The sequence below is a fragment of the Sycon ciliatum genome, chromosome 8 (genome assembly GCF_964019385.1).
Source record: "Sycon ciliatum chromosome 8, ocSycCili1.1, whole genome shotgun sequence".
In the NCBI taxonomy this organism is placed as follows: domain Eukaryota; kingdom Metazoa; phylum Porifera; class Calcarea; order Leucosolenida; family Sycettidae; genus Sycon; species Sycon ciliatum.
In genome coordinates this window covers 409,039-427,446 of record NC_088650.1, presented here as the reverse complement: position 1 = coordinate 427,446, position 18,408 = coordinate 409,039, and the positions used below count along the sequence as shown (strand labels likewise).

The window sequence follows — 18,408 nt, the reverse complement described above, 5'->3', positions numbered from 1 at the left end:
CCCATTCCTGGGTTACTTGGACTTCGCTTCCTTGTCATTGGACATGTTCAGTCCGTTCGGCTTGCGAATTCAAATAAACACAACCAACAACCAGAACGCCGCGAAAATTTCAGACTTTACAGTAGCTGATAAGTACCCTTCAATTTTCTGCAACATTTTGCTAAAATTCCGTACAGCGGACGAAGGAGTGATTTTCGGCACAACTATGGAAAAATACGGAAGTTTGGCAGCATTAGAGAGGTTCTGCACAACGAAAATTCGTACGAACTTTCGTTATACGTCATGAACTACGAAACTTCGCACGAACTTTCGCAACTTTGGACGCGAAAGTTGCCTGGCACGCGAAATGAACTTTCGCGAGAAGTTTCGTGAGATTGGAAGCTGGGAGCCGTCAAGTACGGTATGAGTATACGCAACACATGTCATATAGTACCGCATGACGCGAAAGGTTCTTCTATATATGGTTTTTTTGGGCATTTTGCCCCTCAACAACTCGTACATGTACATGTAGCTTCGATGTCAGGCAGATTTGACGTCCTTTTTTTGGTTCTTCTATACCATGTATACAGGGGTTTCCGTACACAATTACCCAGAAATGGGCATTTTGCCACTCACTTAGCTGCCATATCACTTATCAGGCGGATTTGACGTCCTTTATTTGGTTCTTCTATGATGGGGTTTCTGTACGCAATTACCCACTCAGTTAGCTCCCATATCAGGTGGATCATCCTTTATTTACCGACTCCCTGATTGGAAGTGGTCAGCTTCGTTCAGCTTGTGTTTTCGCTTCTTGGTCCTTACAACGCTTTCTCTTTTCTCTCTCAAACATGGAGTCCTCTGCCAGCTCCACTGTTCAATCCTCGCTTCCAGATTCGCCATGTCGAATTGTATTCGACCTAACAATGGATTTAATTTTGCTCCGCCAGGTAATGGCACACCCCAATCCATTCGTCCGTGGTTCTCCAGCTATGGATAACGTAGCGGATGAGCTAGCCAAACAGGATGCTGCACGCTTCGGGTCGCTAACGAAAAAGAGCGTTCGAGATGAGGCTGATGAAAATGCTAGAACACCATGCCAAAGGCGATGCCTGGCGTAGACGACAGTAAGTACCGCAATGATAAGTAGAACACGTTATATATTAATTTTTTCCAAGGGTCAACCATGATGAGCATGTCGTTTACTGTAATATTTTTAATCATCATCATATGGAATTGTGTTCATCTTTACCCAGTACTTGGTGATGAAGATAAGCAGAATGCGCAGGCATCTTCTATCCGTGATGTCCAATTGTATTATTCTGTGACGCAACCATTACTTTTGATTCGTTCTATTTTATCCATCTTCTTTCGCATTTCAGATCTGGTTCCGCCGAAGATTACATGGAAAAACCCAACTGTTGACGGAGCTGAGTCAGGTCTATGCTGAGCGCAGTATGCCTCAGGATCGTGAAGCCGCTGCTGCCGTAACGTCAAGAGCCGTAGCCCTCCAACTTCGCGACAGCGCCTGCCGCACTTTGGGCGGCAAGGGAACGTCGGCTTCCACATCAACCAGTAGCAGTGATACTGCTGCAGCCTGCACTGGCCACACAGCAGCAACAACCACCACCAGCACAGAAACAACCACCGCAGCAGCAGCAGCTGCAGCAACAGTAGCAGCACCAACAAAGAGTGCAGCAGCAGACGAGCCTGCAGCCCAGCGTCGGCCGACTGGAGCAAGTGCCATCATGGCTCCAGTCGTCGGCTACCTCAAGGAAAAAAACGACCGTGACCGTGATATCCAGGGCAAGAACTTGGATTTGAAGAAGGACGAGCTTGACTTCAAGCGTAAGGAGTTGAGGGCAAAGCAGGAAATGCAAAAGCTAGAGCTCGCAGCAAAGGCCGAAGCAAATGAGAAAAAAATGCTGCAGACCAGCGCAAAGATGCAGCCATGATGTCCATGATGAAGATGATGATGGACAAAATGAAATGATACGCATATATTTTATATGATGTGGGACTGTCACAAATTCAAATGAGTTGGTTTGTTGGCTTTATCTTTATCTATCTGCACATCACGTCTAACATATCTATTTAATGTTGAGTGCTGTGATCACAAATAAATCTTTGTAGACCTGGTGAAGAGAAGCTGTTGTCCATTGAAAAATTCCGATTGCTTTTACAGTGGTATGTCGTGGAGATAAATTCCACTAACATATCCACTATGGAGCTCAGGAAGTGCTTATGGTTGCAAGTACTCCTGGATCAATGGCGGTGAAATGCTGAAATAGCTGCTGGTCTTGTTGCCAAAGCGCATGATGGTGCGGAGATTGGTGAGGAGAGCAGCCACTTTGTAATACAAGCCCACTGGCTGCAACAGTAGCTTTTGCTGTTTCCTCATGTCTACATATGGCCATAGCGTGCAGACTTCACCGAAGGCCCCGGCACTCAACAGCAATGCGGCCTGCATTCATGTGCATGTTGAATTGGTGCTGGTCATGAGGGAGATTTGCGCCGCGGTATGCCTTCTGGAGGTAGGGGCTTAGCGGGTACGCAGGATCTCCGTAAATTGCAAACGGGGGCTCATTCTGCGGGTGATTGATGTCTTGGGCCATGGCATCCAGCAGTTGACTCTCACGGAGGATACCAGAGTCATGTCGCCGCCCTTCAATGGGCCCATACAGATGGGTGATCAGGCCGTCAGGTGTTGCAACAGCCTGATACTTTACGGCATGCACGCGCTTGTGGCCGTTGTACATCAATCGCTGATGCATACCTGGGCGACATATTGGCCTGACTGTGCCATCTATGTAACCCCATACGTTCAGGTTCACACCAACCTTGGCAGAAATCGCCTGCGCATAGGCTTTAATGCGCTCTGGCGTGAAAAACGGCTGCACAAATGGGTTCTCCAGCAAGCCTCCCCACCTCTCCATATCCACATCAGCATGCTGTTGATGATAAGCAATAGAACGGGTTTGCTTCTACCGAACTCCTCACACAGCATACCTAGACGATCTGGGTAGGCAAGCCGACGCAGCAAAATCAGCAGACCTGTAGAGCATGCAGATTCTTCAACCTTGTACCTGTTGCATTGTAGTCTAGTGCCTGTGTCACTGTAGCTTGGTGTGTTAAAACCTGTACAGTAATAAGACTAGTATCCTTTGCATATGAAGTTCGAACCTACCTTTTTCAGAAGCTTTCCTTTTTTTCTTTACTTTCTTCCAATACATGTCTTCTGATTGGCCGAATCTGTGCCATCTCTCTATCTCCTGATTGGTCTAAACCGTTGCTCGTTGTTATGTGAAACCTGAACTCTCTTAGTCTTGGCACATATAAAAAGCTCTGTCTCTGAAGAAAGATCATCCTTCATTTCTTCAACCACTTCTCCTTGCTCTGGTGAGACTTGTCGGTTGTTGTGTGCCCAACCACTTGGGCCACGCTACAACTGGTGCCAGCAGTGGATGTTTCGGGTTTTTTTCATGCTATGTTTTTGTTGTTGTGACAATGTGAAGTGATTCCTGGTTCGGAATGGCCCAAGCACAGCCTAACCAGCAAGTACCGCCGGCCCAGCCGCCCCGTCCTGCCCAGCCTGCTCAGCCAGCCCAGCCAGCCCAGCCAGTTCAGCCAGCCCAGCCAGCACAGCCAGTTCAGCCCGCCCAGCCAGTTCAGCCCGCCCAGCCAGTGCAGCCAGCCCAGCCAGTTCAGCCCGCCCAGCCCGCCCAGCCAGTTCAGCCCGCCCAGCCAGCTCCCGTTCGACCCATCCGGCCATGGGCAACTCCGGAACGTTTTGATGGTGGAGCAGCCTCGGACTGGACTACTTGGCGTAACCACTTCACTCAAGTTTGCCTGGTTAATCAGTGGACGCCGCAGGACCAGGCACAGTACATCCCGTTGTACTTGATAGAGAATGCGCAGTGCTACTACCAGTCGCTTCCTGTCGCTACACGCCAGGATGTTCAGCAATTACTGGTAGCTCCGGAGGGTCGGTTTGCTCCACCCGTCAGGACCGACCTCCACAGAGCGGAATTGAAGGCCAGACGACAGCGAGGTGAGGAGGCGTTGTCTGATTACTGCGAGGTGATTCGCCGATTGTCTACCTTGCCAAACCTCGTGCAGGACCAGCTGGCATGTGACCAATTCATTGAAGGTCTGGACAGCAGAGAGTTGCGCATGGAGGTACGTCGCCAAGACCCCCGAACTCTTGACCAGGCACTGCAGCAAAGACTTCAAGCACTTGCCATACTCCAAGCGGACGCTACTACTAGTGCGTCTCAGCCAGTGGCCGCGGCTGTCTGTGCTGCCAGGGAAGATCGTTTGGATGCCTTATTAGTAAGGATGGAACGATTGGAAACCGATCTGTCATCTTTGCAGCAACCCCAGCAGCAACCCCAACAACAGCGCCGCTGTTACCATTGTGGGAGTGCCGAACATCTGATTGCGTACTGCCCGACTGCACCTCCACCCCGGGGACAACGTCAGCGCCCTTCGGGAAACGGCCGGGAGTTGGCATAGAGGGTCCAGAGTCAGCTCCAAACCACCATGGCCCGGAAGTGCTGCCCGCCGCGCCTTCCGATGTAGTATGCCATTCCGTTGCTGTTGACAGTTGCCAGTATGTTATCGGCAAAGTAAGTTCAATATGCATAACTGATGTCCACATGTTAGTTGATTCTGGAAGTTCGATTTCGTTTGTCAGCTCAGCAAGCTCAGCATTCTATCAACAACATAAGCATATGAAATTAAACAAAATTTCTACATCAGTCCGAAGTGTTGATGGCAGTGGCGTGACTGTGGAAGGAGCGGTGGATGTGCAGCTAGAGTTTGGCAGCCTCCAACTTCAGCACACTATGGTAGTTGCAAACATTGAGCCTGACGTACTATTAGGCATAGACTTCCTCCGTAGGCACGGTTGTATTATGGATCTGGGACAAGGCTGTCTGCGCTTGAGCAATCAGACCCTTCCATTAACACAGGGAGTTGGGCCCAAGCACCTTTCATGTCAGAGAGTGGAAACAGACCCCATTCCAGTGCAATTGGCTGAATCTGTTGTTCTACAGGGCTATTCTCAGTTGATAACGCAAGGTAGATTACGTGACACTGAGTTTATGTCTCCATCGTGCGGAATGGTAGAGCCAACAGAGTCGTTCGTAGATAAATTTTGTGTCAGTGCAGCTAGAGTGGTCACGACCGTGAGTGAGAACAGTACTGTTCCTGTCAGGTTGCAGAACCTGCTACCACGGCCTGTCACTATAAACAAGGGTACAGTTGTTGGCATGTTCGAATCTTGCTTTGTTGAGAAAGCCGCAGAAGCCGCGGATGAGCGTGATTGTACTGCTGAAAGCTGTAATGCTGCTGAGATGTGTTCTGACCCTGTTGAGTTGTTTGACCTTAGTCATCTCGATACAGAAGAGGCAGCAGCCGTCAGGTCTCTTCTCTCGGAGTTCAGCGACATAATTTCAACGGGAGCAATGGATCTTGGCTCTACCGGTGTTGCCAAACACGACATCGAGACCACTAGCAGCCAGCCTATTCGCCAAGCCCCAAGACGATTGCCGCTTCACCATGCAAATGAGGTTCGTGAACATGTTGAGCAGCTTTTAGCTGAGGGTTTAGTCGATCCTTCCAACAGTCCTTGGGCAGCCCATATTGTTGTTGTTCGGAAGCCTGATGGAGCTATTAGACTATGTGTCGATTATCGCAAACTCAATGCTGTAACTGTCAGAGACGCATTCCCCATTCCGGGGATTGATGATGCGATAGACAACATGGGTGACGCACAGTATTTCACAACCCTAGATCTTGCATCCGGTTACTGGCAGGTAGAGCTAACTAATGCAGCAAGGGCGAAATCAGCATTTGTCACTCCATTTGGATTGTTTGAATGGAAAGTCATGCCATTTGGGTTGTGCAATGCCCCAGCAACTTTCCAGCGCCTGATGACCATGGTTCTGGGTGATCTTGTGCCAAGCGTATGTTCAGCGTACATAGATGACACCATAACTTTCTCGAAAACATTTCAAGAACATCTGGTTAGACTGCGCCTAGTATTTGAAAAATTCCGGGCAGCAGGTTTGAAGGTCAAGCCTCGTAAGTGCCAGATTCTGAGCAAGTCGGTTACGTATCTTGGGCATGTGTTCAAGGGAGGTGGTGTGAGCCCTGATCCCAAGAATTGCAGTTCGGTCACCAGTCTCAAACCACTTAGCTCTGCAACCGAGGTTCGTCGATTTGTAGGTTTTGCTTCCTACTACAGGCGGTTCATCAAGGACTTCGCGACAATTGCAGCACCGCTACACAAGCTAATGCAGAAACAGGCAAGCTTTTCGTGGACGGATGAGTGTCAGCAAGCGTTCGATATCCTGAAGCAGAAGCTCACGTCATTCCCTGTCCTGACGTACCCGGATCCATCCCGCAAGTTTATCCTGGACACGGATGCTTCTGACACTGGTATTGGTGCAACTCTATCGCAGGTTGACGATCAGGGCAGAGAGCAGGTAATTGCGTATGCTAGTAGTTCACTTAGTAAGAGCCAACGTCGCTACGGCACAACTCGGCGTGAGATGTATGCAGTGGTCTTCTTTGTGCAATACTTCAAACATTATTTGCTGGGTGCAAACTTTACCTTGCGAACCGATCACAAAGCCCTTCTCTGGTTGAAGTCTTTCAAGGATTCGGAAGGTATCCTGGCGAGATGGTTGGAGAAACTAGAAGCGTTCGATTTCACAACTGTCCACCGTAGAGGTACTCAGCATGCCAACGCAGATGCATTGTCACGGTTCCATAGCCAACCTGCGGACAATTCGGAGCATCCTGCATCGGCCACTGCCGAGCCTTCAGTAATGGATCCAAATATTACTGTTGTCTGTCCTTCCCAGTCTTCCATTCCTGTCCCTACAGCCGTGCCATCAGTCTCTCCGGATACAGCAGCTGGTGATGCATTGACGCAGGATTCTGGACATCAAGCATACGTGGGTAATGTTGACGTTGAATCACAACCTGCAGAACATGCGAATGATGATAGCAATTTACTTGGAAGCAATTGGGCAGATTTTTTTAGTGCAGAAGATATTCGCAGAGCTCAAGCGGAAGACAGTGACATTGACTGCATGATTGGTTGGCAACAAGCATTGTTAGACAGGCCTAAACGCAGTGATAGTGCTATGAAAGGAGCATCATTAACCTTGATACGTCTGTGGAGTCAGTGGAAACGGCTGGTTCTGCAAGATGGCTTATTGTATCGTACGTACACTTCAGTAGATGGTAGCAACTCATTTCTGCAGCTTGTTGTACCTGTCAGTTTGCGACAGAGAATTATGACCGGGATGCACAATGAGTGTAGTGGTGGCCACCTCGCTACTGAATGTACTCTAGAGAAGGTGAAAGCTAGATTCTATTGGCCTTTTATGTCGTCTGACATTGAGCTGCATTGCAAGGCGTGTGCGCTTTGTTCAGCTAGGCGTACCCCAGCACCAACCGCTCGCGCTCCGATGAAGGTGGACCAACCATCCTTTCCACTGCAACGTGTCGCTATGGACATCATGGGACCACTGCCCAGAACAAATCGAGCAGGCATTTTCTCACGCTCGATCAGCTGGCGCTAAAGCACAGAAACGTCAGAAGGACTACTATGATGCAAAGACGACCAAGCCACGGTTTGCGATCAATGACAAGGTGCGCTTACACAACCCAGCTGTGAAAGCAGGCAACACAAAGAAGTTCCTCAAGCCATGGACCGGGCCGTATAGAGTTGTCGAGGTGATCAATGACGTGGTGTACAGGATTGAGCACTGTGATACAGGGAAACTCCAGGTGGTACACATCAACCGGCTCAAGTCAACAACTCAAGTACCGGAGGAGCAGCACGCTCCAGTGCCAGCACACCTACCTCAACCGGCGCTAATTGATTACGTGCAAGACGCAGTTCCGGCTGTTCCGGTTCCGGCAGTTCCGGTTATTCCAGTTCCGGCAGTTCCAGCTGTTCCAGTTCCGGCTGTTCCAGTCCCGGCTGTTCCGGCAGCTCCCGTTGTGCCGGCCGTTCTGATCATGCCACAGGCAGGTGGGTATAACTTACGCAATCGGGCAAATCTCCAGAGGCCGGTGCGATACCGTCAATGAGAGCCAAGAACAATTGATATGTACAATTTTCTTGTGAAGATTTGAGAGATTGAGATTTGAGTTTTTTAGATATAGTGTTGGGTTGCATTTAACACACAGTTTATATAGCTTCTTCCTTGGGTTCTTTCGTTTCATTATTTTTATTTGTACAATATTCACCTTATCACGAGGACGTGATTCAATCTGGGAGGGGGCCATGTAGAGCATGCAGATTCTTCAACCTTGTACCTGTTGCATTGTAGTCTAGTGCCTGTGTCACTGTAGCTTGGTGTGTTAAAACCTGTACAGTAATAAGACTAGTATCCTTTGCATATGAAGTTCGAACCTACCTTTTTCAGAAGCTTTCCTTTTTTCTTTACTTTCTTCCAATACATGTCTTCTGATTGGCCGAATCTGTGCCATCTCTCTATCTCCTGATTGGTCTAAACCGTTGCTCGTTGTTATGTGAAACCTGAACTCTCTTAGTCTTGGCACATATAAAAAGCTCTGTCTCTGAAGAAAGATCATCCTTCATTTCTTCAACCACTTCTCCTTGCTCTGGTTAGACTTGTTGGTTGTTGTGTGCCCAACCACTTGGGCCACGCTACAGACCCTCCATTCCGTTCCACGTGGTCCTGCATGGAGCTCGAAATCTATGTGGAACTTGTAACGCTATGAAAAGCTCTTCCAATTGTCGATGCGTAAATCTGAACTGACGAAGACAAAACATCATCATCCAGCAAGTTGAAATCCAGCCGAATTCCAATTTCCTGGGGGCCTACAAGGAGGCCACGGGCAGCACACAGCTCCACACCGCCGATCAGCATCAGCAATTCCTCATCATCCAAGTCCCCCTCGTCATGAGCTAGCAGGAATAAGCAGCAGAGCACTGCACTTTTCTCTTCGCCACTTATTTCCGCTACGTTCATCGTTCTCACCAAGCCAACTTCTAACACAACCAAGCTCACAACAAATCTCGTGTCCTGCACTGATGAAGCAAGTAGAAGTGAATAGAGTCTATCGGGTGCTGCAATGAATATAGTTACTGCAATTGTAGTATACACTTTTCAAAATACGCTGTTTGGTTCCACGTGGGTGTCGCCACGTGGCGGGCACGGCTGTACAACGTGCATGAGATTGCGTATGCATATGCGTAGATCTACGTGCGAATATCGCGTACTGCGAAAAAGTGCAGAACACAAAGTTCGTGCGAAATTTCGCACAAATTTTCGTCACGCTGTTCACGAAAGTTTGTACGAATTTGCGTTATGCAGAACCTCTCTATTGTTACTTTATAGTGCAATTCCGCCACCTGTCATGTGTAGGCACGTTTATAAACACACACGGTATAAACACACACACACACAGATACAGGGCCAAAAGCCTACGCGCATAAAGTTCCGTAAATAAGCCCCGGGCATAAACAGAACAAGAGTCTGAAAACTGGGCGTATACTTGGGCATGGGCGTTATTTCAGGACCGGGCCTATGCACGGTGCATATTGCATCGCTTGCGTTTTCATAAGCATGCATAACATTTTGCACACATACGCATACACAGGTACAGCATCATCCTGAGCGGTTTTCGGGCATGGGCGAACTCACGAGTTTTGAGTGTGGATGTCGATTCGATGGGCGTTTTTCGGGCATGGGCGTTATTTCGAGTGAGCGTATACACGGAACTTTACAGTGTGCAAACACTCATACACACACACACACACACACACAAACACACACACACACACACACACACACACATAAGAGCACACATGTACATGCACACTCATGTGGCAAGAGCTATGCCTATGTTCAGTTTGTGAGATAAACAATAGCATAGTACCAGGACCTACCTCTGCACTCCACGACTGTAGACCAATAGCCAGTTTCATTACACATGATCTGGTAAGCACTGGGTGATTTCTCAAATGCAGAATCACAGGTCAGTGAACGTATTGATCCAACTGATGTGTTGTGCGCTAGTCCAACCTCGCCATTCTCAATCTCAATCTTGCCACTGTTGCAAGTGATGGCGTCACACCTTGAACTGGCACTGATACTCTTCCAAACAGAGCCGATTTCACACGTAACATTGGTCCTGGATGACAACTTGTAACCACGTTGGCAAGATATGGGGACGTTGTCACCAACAGCCACTGTGTCTGTCTGCTGTTGTATTTCAAATTTGTCTGGTGATATCTTTGTCTTCAATTCGTCCAACTTGCAAGGAATCGCTGAATATACATACAAAAATATATTTAAATAATACAACAATAATACAGGACACAAAATATACTCTAAACTTTTTACAACAGCTAATGTGATGAAAATTTCTATTTTTACTAGAACAAAAGCTCAATTCACAGGAAAAGGAAGAAGGTTGTAGCATTCATTCGACTTCTCCTACTTTGCCGTGATTTAGTCAACTCAACACTTCAGGGACAGCCAGGCGCATGCACAGATGCCTCTCAATCGAACTTGCAATTTCAAAGGTATGCTCTTTGGCCCCGAACCTCTTGTCAAAGATGTGGTTCATTACCTAGTATAGCTGTTGCAGTATGCCAATCTATGGCATTTCCGGAGAAAACACTGCCTACTTTTGAAGTACAACAATGGCTATCTCTAAACTTCACTTCTCAACTCCAAAACCGCCTCTTCACTGCGATTCAAACCAAAATTAAAATTAACATTACACAATGGCTATCAATGTTTTAAATCCCTCCAAGTCTCTACCATCGCTTTGTAAATGAGTTTCTTTGCCTTGGATATGAGTTAGTGCTAAAACAGCACCAGCATCAACATCTTAACCCCTTGAGCGCGGATGATGTGCTACTATAGCGGACATGGAAATCCAGTCGATAGACCGGGGCCAGCGCCCTCAGCGCGTACAGAACGCTGCGTCCAGTGCACATGTTGATCCAATGCGACCAGCGCGCTGCAGCGCATAAATGCATGTGTGTACTGCTTATCCACGGCTGCATGGCCAGCGCCCTGGTGCTAGGCTTTCCCCAAATCGTCTGGCTGAAAAATTCGCCGAAATGAGACTTATCGAAAATCGCTAAGCTTTTCGCCGATTTTGGAGGGTTCCTTTGAGAATCGCCGAAAATCTAACAAAATTTTGTTGCAATGTGCGTTTACGAACGAAAGATGTTGCTGTATGTAAGCATGACCGATCGATAGGCTTTCCCCAAATCGGCCGGTAGCCCTTTCCCAAAAGGTGCTCGCCCTCTTTTTCGCCCTTTTTGGAAAAGCTAGTTTCTTTCGCCCTTTATTGCGTTTTTTGGTGAATATCGTCCTTTTTGAGCTTTTTGAGCTGAAAAGTGCTAAAATCTGTTTGCTCATGCAAGCGATGGCAGTTTCCGAGTGCTCGATGGACCTTGGCACGCCGCTTTTTGGGGGGGGGCAACAAGTTGGTGAAGCTTGTACACAATGCTGTATAAAGTGAGGTTTTTGAACTTTACTTCCTGTTTTGCCTTTCGTGGACCCATAAATGGAAGAGTGGGTATTCATTTCTCAGCTTGGGTTCATATCTGAACATGTGTCATGGCTATGCTTCATTGAAAAAAGAGCACTTTTTGCCTATTTTCACTGAAAAACGAGCACTTTTCAGCATATTTTGAGGGACGCGAAAAGCACTAAGTGCGAATTAAAAGAGCACCTGTGGGAAAGGGCTATCGGCCGGCCAAACAAAATTTGCCGAAAACGAGCCCGGAAGGAAAAATGCTCATCCAAACACAGGGCGAAAAATTGACCCGAGGAGAGAGTGTCCGCGACTCAAGGTCGCATAAAGTAGAAAATCTAGCATATTGTACCAAATGTAGCATATTTTGCCACAAGGAGCAAAGAATTCGCATAATTATCACTGATATCAGTTCATAATTCGAGCATATTTCGCGCATATTTCGAGCATATTTTTCTGCTTTTGTGTGATTTCGAAGCATATTTGAAGCAAGTGGCCAATATGCGAAAAGTATAATATGCGAAATTTTTGAGCATAATTGGGCCCTCCTTAGCGAAAAAAAGCCGAACAGGGGAAAAAAACGGGCCGATTTGTGGAAAACCTACATGTACCTGGGGCTGCTAGACGTGCGACCGGATTTCCATGTCCACGACAGTAGTACGTCATAAGACCCACACAGTGACCCACGGATGACGTGCTAGTATGTCATGAGCTTATAATTATGCAGACTAATAGCCTATAGCTAGCTTCAGTCTTCTTTTTTTTCTCGTTTCAAAACTCTTGTTTTTTGAAAAAACGTAAAAATGTTTGGCACCTATGAAATCAGGGGATGGCCCACGCCTGGTAAAAACTTCAATAGGTACATGAATACATAATGATCTTCACTAGTTTGAATACATATAACTTTCTAATAAGGGAACTGCACAGTTCCAACAATGATGTACATGTACATAATTATACATGGAAACGTATTTCATTGCGAAGAGCTGCGCTTCGGTCCTCTGAGCTGTGCTGAGGAGCTCTAACAGAGCGAAACAGTTGCTGTCCACAGATTTGAGTAATTCTACATAATACATGTACAAAGGGCAACATTGTTGTTGAATATCACAGCAACCACCAAGGTAGGAGGTGAGCTGGAGTCCAACTGCATCGGACACAGATTCCGAGATCCGCGCAAGCACATAACACTTGACCGCAGAAGGGCAAAACTCAATTTGCACCTGATGCAAGCCATAACAGAGATGTACGCTTCCCCGCTCTTCACCGCTTGGAGCGATTCAATCTGCTTGTAGAGCGCATCAGCGTGTTTACCCAAACCACAAGTGGTAGAGAAAACGGCGGGAACAAATGACGAGTGCTCAATATCGCGGATGCGCTGCTCATAGCGACGCTTCTTCTCCTTCTCATGCTTCACGTAGCAAGAAGCCGTGGAGCCGTGGAGTCTTCAGGCTTGTTAACCGAGTGGTAGTGTTTATGCCTAGTGTACGAGAGGTCTAGGGTTCAGTTCCCAGCTGTCGATGTTCAGCAAACAGTACACCTCTTTTTTCTCTTTTTTACGCTCGCATACCACGCAATTGGAGCAATTTCTCAAAAATCGACCTGAGTATGCCGCTCGGCCTGGCGTGCCTTGGCCGATTTTGACTTTTGTTCTTGTTGTCGAGTGGCTGGTCTGGGTCATATGTCAGGCGAAATTACTGGTCAGTCGGCGACACACATTTTTCACAAAAATTTGCGTTTCACCTGCTGGGAGAGTATGCGTGTACTCGAGTCTCATCCTGAGCACGTTTTTTCTTTTTTTCAGCTCCAGTATAGCTGTATTTTTCATTGCAAAGCTGTCCTCGATTGTTGTGTTCGTTGTTCAAACGAAGTGGACATTCAATCATGAAGGCAGAGGACATAGGAGCCTGATTGGAGTTTCTCGTGGCATAGGACGGCCACACAGAGACACTTTGGGATTTTCTGAATATAAAATACTGTACGCACGATGCTGAGATCAATTTGTGCGATATCAAATTGTTTGTGATCTACCACATCGAGCAGAACGGGATCCAAACACAAGCTTACCGACGGTTAGGCTGCCGACCTGACTGGACAAATGATCCCTGGCTTCACCAGACGCCAGAAGTCGGACACCATGTCTTTTGCCGCGACGTCCATCTCCAAAAAGAACTTCATCTTCGTCGTGAAAAGGCTTGAAATACTCAATATTCAACCGAGATTCGCGGTCTCACCCTTTCTCAGATCGAATCATTTTTTGTTGTAGCAGTTGCAGGGCAGATCCCCGCCACTACTTCAACAGAAGATGGCTCCAAAGCATGCTTGGAACAAGCCATATCGAGGTTGCAAGCCACCCCTCTCAGCACTTTTTTTGAAGAAATTCGAAATTTCAATGGCGGAATATATACGAGCCGTCAGATGAGAAAACAGACCTTATCACAAAAAGTCATATTTTTGTTTGTGGTGCTATCTGAATTACTATGAAGAGAATTTCAAAAAGTATGTTTCGCGGACCGATCGCTCAACCTACGTCATTCAAACTCTGCAGGATGGTTCAGCCGTACATGCTAGGCATGGAACCACAGAAGATGATATCATAGCTGACACACAGAGTCACACACACAGCAGATTCGTGTGCATAGATACCAAATTAGTGGACGTCGTCATCTTCTTCCCGCTGATCTCAAATGTACTATGACGTGCTATTTCGCCTGACGACCTACCACTGACTGTGGTTGTAGCTCCCAAAGATTTCACGACTTGACATGTTCAGGAATGGCCAAGGTTTGAAACTTTTCCAAAAAATGACCATTTTCTTACGTGGTGCACTGACAAACAGCCCCGCGCTCAAGTGGATAAAAATAATACAAAAATCATCACTAGTAACAGTAGCATCAACAGCAGCATAAGCAGAAGCAGCGGGAGCACTACCACCAGCAGTAGCAGCAGCAGCAGCAGCAGCAGCAGCAGCAGAAAGAAAAGCAATGTTAAAATCAGTGCCGTCCCCATACCTTTACAGATCAGTAGCTCTCCGTCCCATTTTCCCTCATCACCATTCACACCACATGTCCTAGTTGTCTGACCTCCTGCTATCTCGTACGCATCATCACAGGAATAGGTCACGGTGGAATTATAGGTAAAATTCGTTCCATTGTAGCTACCGTTGGAGATGTTTGAAGGTTGTCCACATGAGATAATTTCACATGTTATATTAGTGGTCTGCCAAATCTCTCCAAGAAGACATTGCACTGATGCGTTGGTAGTGCTTGGTGTGTAACCATAGTGACAGGTGATGGGCAGAGACTTGTTTACCTGGACTGTGTGATGACCCCTAACAATTTGACCATTAACAGGTGTAGGAAAGCTGGATGTATTGCACGGAATAGCTGGAACAAGAAAATAAGAATGGATGTTCAGGAATGGATAAAAAGAAGGACAAAACGTTTCGAGTTCTCACTAACTGGATGTGCTCGAATAGAATGTAGCTCAAAAGAAACTTTAATTCCCGTAGCTATGCAGAAGACGTTACTTCAGTAACGTCTGGCGCTAGCCAGGGTCCACACAGCTTTAATTTGGTGTTTGTGTGTTTGTGTGTTTGTGTCACGCCTGGAGCTACCGTATCTGTCCCGTATCTGTGATTTGGTGTTTTTTTTTTGTGTGTGTGTTTGTGTCACGCCTGGAGCTACCGTATCTGTCCAATAAAAAAATATCTGTGATTTGGTGTTTGTTTGTTTGTGTGCTTGTGTCACGCCTGGAGTTACCGTATCTGTCCCGTATCTGTGACTACAAAGGTTCTACAGGATTGTACATAACAGCTGGCCACAAACAGCTGGCCACAATATTCGTCGTATTATGTATACGACTCCCTGATATAGAGGGAGATTTGGAAAGAAAATTAATAGGGAGACGAGGAGGAAATAAAATTAGAATGGACGCTAGTTGCGGAATAGGTGATAGGATGAATCAGCAAAAACAGACTTTAGAAGAGATACTTTGGAAGAGAGATCCCGTCGTCTCCAAAGTAAGCGTGAACCGGCGATTCAGCGCCGGTCACAGGAAACGTCGGAAGAGAGATCCTGTCGACTCCAAAACGCCCGTGATCGGCAGAGTCAGCGCCGGTCCCAGGAAATGTCAGGACAGACGCAGAATCGACTCCGAAATAAGCGTGAACGGGCAATTCGCCACCGGTCACAGGAAACGTCGGAAGAGAGATACCGTCGAGTCCAGAACGCCCGTGATCGGCAAAGTCAGCGCCGGTCACAGGAAACGTAAGGACAGACATCTCGTCGACTCCAAAATAAGCGTGAACGGGCGATTTAGCGCCGGTCACAGGAAACGTCAGAAGAGAGATCCCGTCGAGGCCAGAACGCCCGTGATCGGCAGAGTCAGCGCCGGTCACAGAAAACGTCAGGACAGACATCAGGACATTTTTTGCCTAGCTCATCGTACATGTTACTCTATAGAACTGATGGAAATGTTTTTTTCCGTTAATTGGCTACATCATTGTATTGCAAAAACGTTTCAATCAGTTTGAATATGAGTTAGGCAAAAGTATTTGCAGATTTTTTGCGGATTGTTATCTTTCTCTCACTTCATCCACTTTTGGTTTGCTCCTTCTTTTCCTTTTTATCTCCTTATAATCGGATTTTCTGGCCTTTTTACATTAAAAGCATAGCGTAGGGCCCTGAGCTTCCAAGCTCTCTCGTTCCCCTTGAAACTCTGCTAGAGCAGCCTAAGAATGCTGTATTTACGCCTTATTTCCAAATTACCCCCCCCCCCTCCTGGCCCTTTCTCATAGTAACATTTGGCCGGTGTTGCACCAATTTTAAAAGCTCTTCTATGCCCCTGTCTTCTGAGCTGATTTCATGGACAGATGCGTTAAGCCCATGAATTGTTGCATGAGTGACATGTAAACCGGATTCACTTTTATCATTGTTATTAGAATTTAGAAATGTGAAGTGAAACATGAATGCAAGTTATGAGGAATGTCACACTTCATTTCTAGGACACTATGATGGACGAGTTGACTACAATAACAAGTAGTTTCACAGCGATTTGGAAATGCGTTAGAGAGCTAGGTACTGTATCAGGTTATTTGATGTCTCAGTACTCTGTCAGGTTTGTGCCTACAAAATTAATGTAGTTGTTGCACTACCTACCTGTACACTAGTATCTCGTTACAGTGTTAGACAGTTACTCTTAACTCGTGTCCATGCATGTGTTCCACTCCTTCTCTGTTTTACATATTTTTTTAGGGCTGTAACAATTATACCGATAACTCGCATATCGATCGTTAAGAGTGCAATCAATAATCGTTAGTGTTTAAAACGAGTGCTAACGATTTATTATGCATGCATATCAGTGACAGTATTCTAGCCCCTGCACTCCATCCAATAGTGAATACGAGTACAATCATGTACTTCCAAGCGCGGTAAAATTTATTTGTGGCTTTGAAAGAGATCGGGAGAGAAGACTTTGTCTTTTTCTTTCATTTGTGTGAGAGGTTGGAGATAAGAGCAGTTGCCAGAGGGTGATGACAAGATTCTTTGCTGTAGAAACAACATGAAATTCTCTAGTTCATGTTGATAAACCAGCCAGATGTCCACAGATGTCAACAGTGCGGTGCCACAAATTTCTAATGTACCAAAGGTATCATGGAATTTCTTCATAAACTGGTGTGCGAGGTACACGAGTAGAGCCGACAAGAATCGATAAAACCAATATATCGATCGTTAATGATATTGGTTGATCGTTAGGAGTTGTTGAATGATCGTTTCAGCCCAAATTTTTTTATATTAGGAGCTCAACATTCGGGGGTCCAATTGTTAGAGAAGATAATTATTGTGTTGAATAGTTTGCAGGCAACCTGCCTACTCTCAAGAGAGCACTGCATTTCACACAAATCCATTAGAGGTATCGTTTCAACGTTTCGATCTGCATGACCATCATCAAGAATGAAGTGAACATAGACAAAACAGCAGTACAAAACAAGGAAACAAAGCACGGTACCTAGAGAGAGTGTGCGTAGAAAAGTGCAAAGCACATCATGGCGGGTACATTGCTACATGTACATGACAACACAGACACATACAGCGAGGAAAGTAGATATTGCACTACAGCAGTGATACAAGCACAACTCCAGTCTGACACATCCAGTGAGGTGTGTAGAACCCCGCGCCACTCGCAGTAAAATAATGACAGTGATATTGATGCGGGCAGAACGCACGGGTTAGTTCCACAACATCCCATGCATGATGCTGTAGGTAACTGAGTAAGAAAGAATATTTACGCATGTAGACCATGGTATTATGTGGTGGGGCATACCCCATAAGAGTGGTAGCCTAGGTCCATGTAAGTGAAGGCATGCATTGCCCACACACATGTGCCGAGTGTATCACCCAGAAAGCATACTAGAAGCTAATAAAATGGCCGCATAGGTAGGGTCATAGCAGGTCCCAGCCCCTGTTGCTGTTGATCTCCGGGGATCGTTCCCTTATGTTGATGGCTTCTCGGATCCTCCTTCTGCGGCGGTCACGCGCAGAACCAAGAACCAGGATACCGGAGAAGGCTGTTGCTCCCAATGGTAATGTCTCTGATGAATGTCTGGCTGCAAAATGGGCACCCAGCGCGGTACCACTCGCTGCGTTGCGTGAGTCGTCGTTGTGTTCTTTTGTTCTGGTGGCGAGGCCGCGGTAAGTCTCCCCGACATATCTATCATCACATTTGCACTCGAGGTGGTAAATGAATACCGAGTCACTCTCAACCTACCGTTTCACACAGAATTTATCCACAACAAAATTCATAAATTACTCCGTTAGCACAAGATAAATTCCCAGCTCATCTACAGAAACCGCCGTCTAAGTTCGATGATTTGCACATCTGCCCTCA

General features: G+C 46.6%; 1 protein-coding gene across 1 annotated transcript in view; it reads right to left on the bottom strand.

Annotated features, from left to right (window-relative positions):
- The window catches only part of LOC135822638 (sushi, von Willebrand factor type A, EGF and pentraxin domain-containing protein 1-like), a 36,697-nt gene that overhangs the window by 4,088 nt on the left and 14,201 nt on the right, over nt 1–18,408 (bottom strand). The window contains exons 4-5 of the mRNA XM_065335446.1: nt 14,532–14,906; nt 9,917–10,297 (exon numbers count right to left, since the gene is read on the bottom strand). Coding sequence (XP_065191518.1) covers nt 9,917–10,297; nt 14,532–14,906 — 756 coding nt within the window. The remainder of the gene's footprint in view (nt 1–9,916; nt 10,298–14,531; nt 14,907–18,408) is intronic.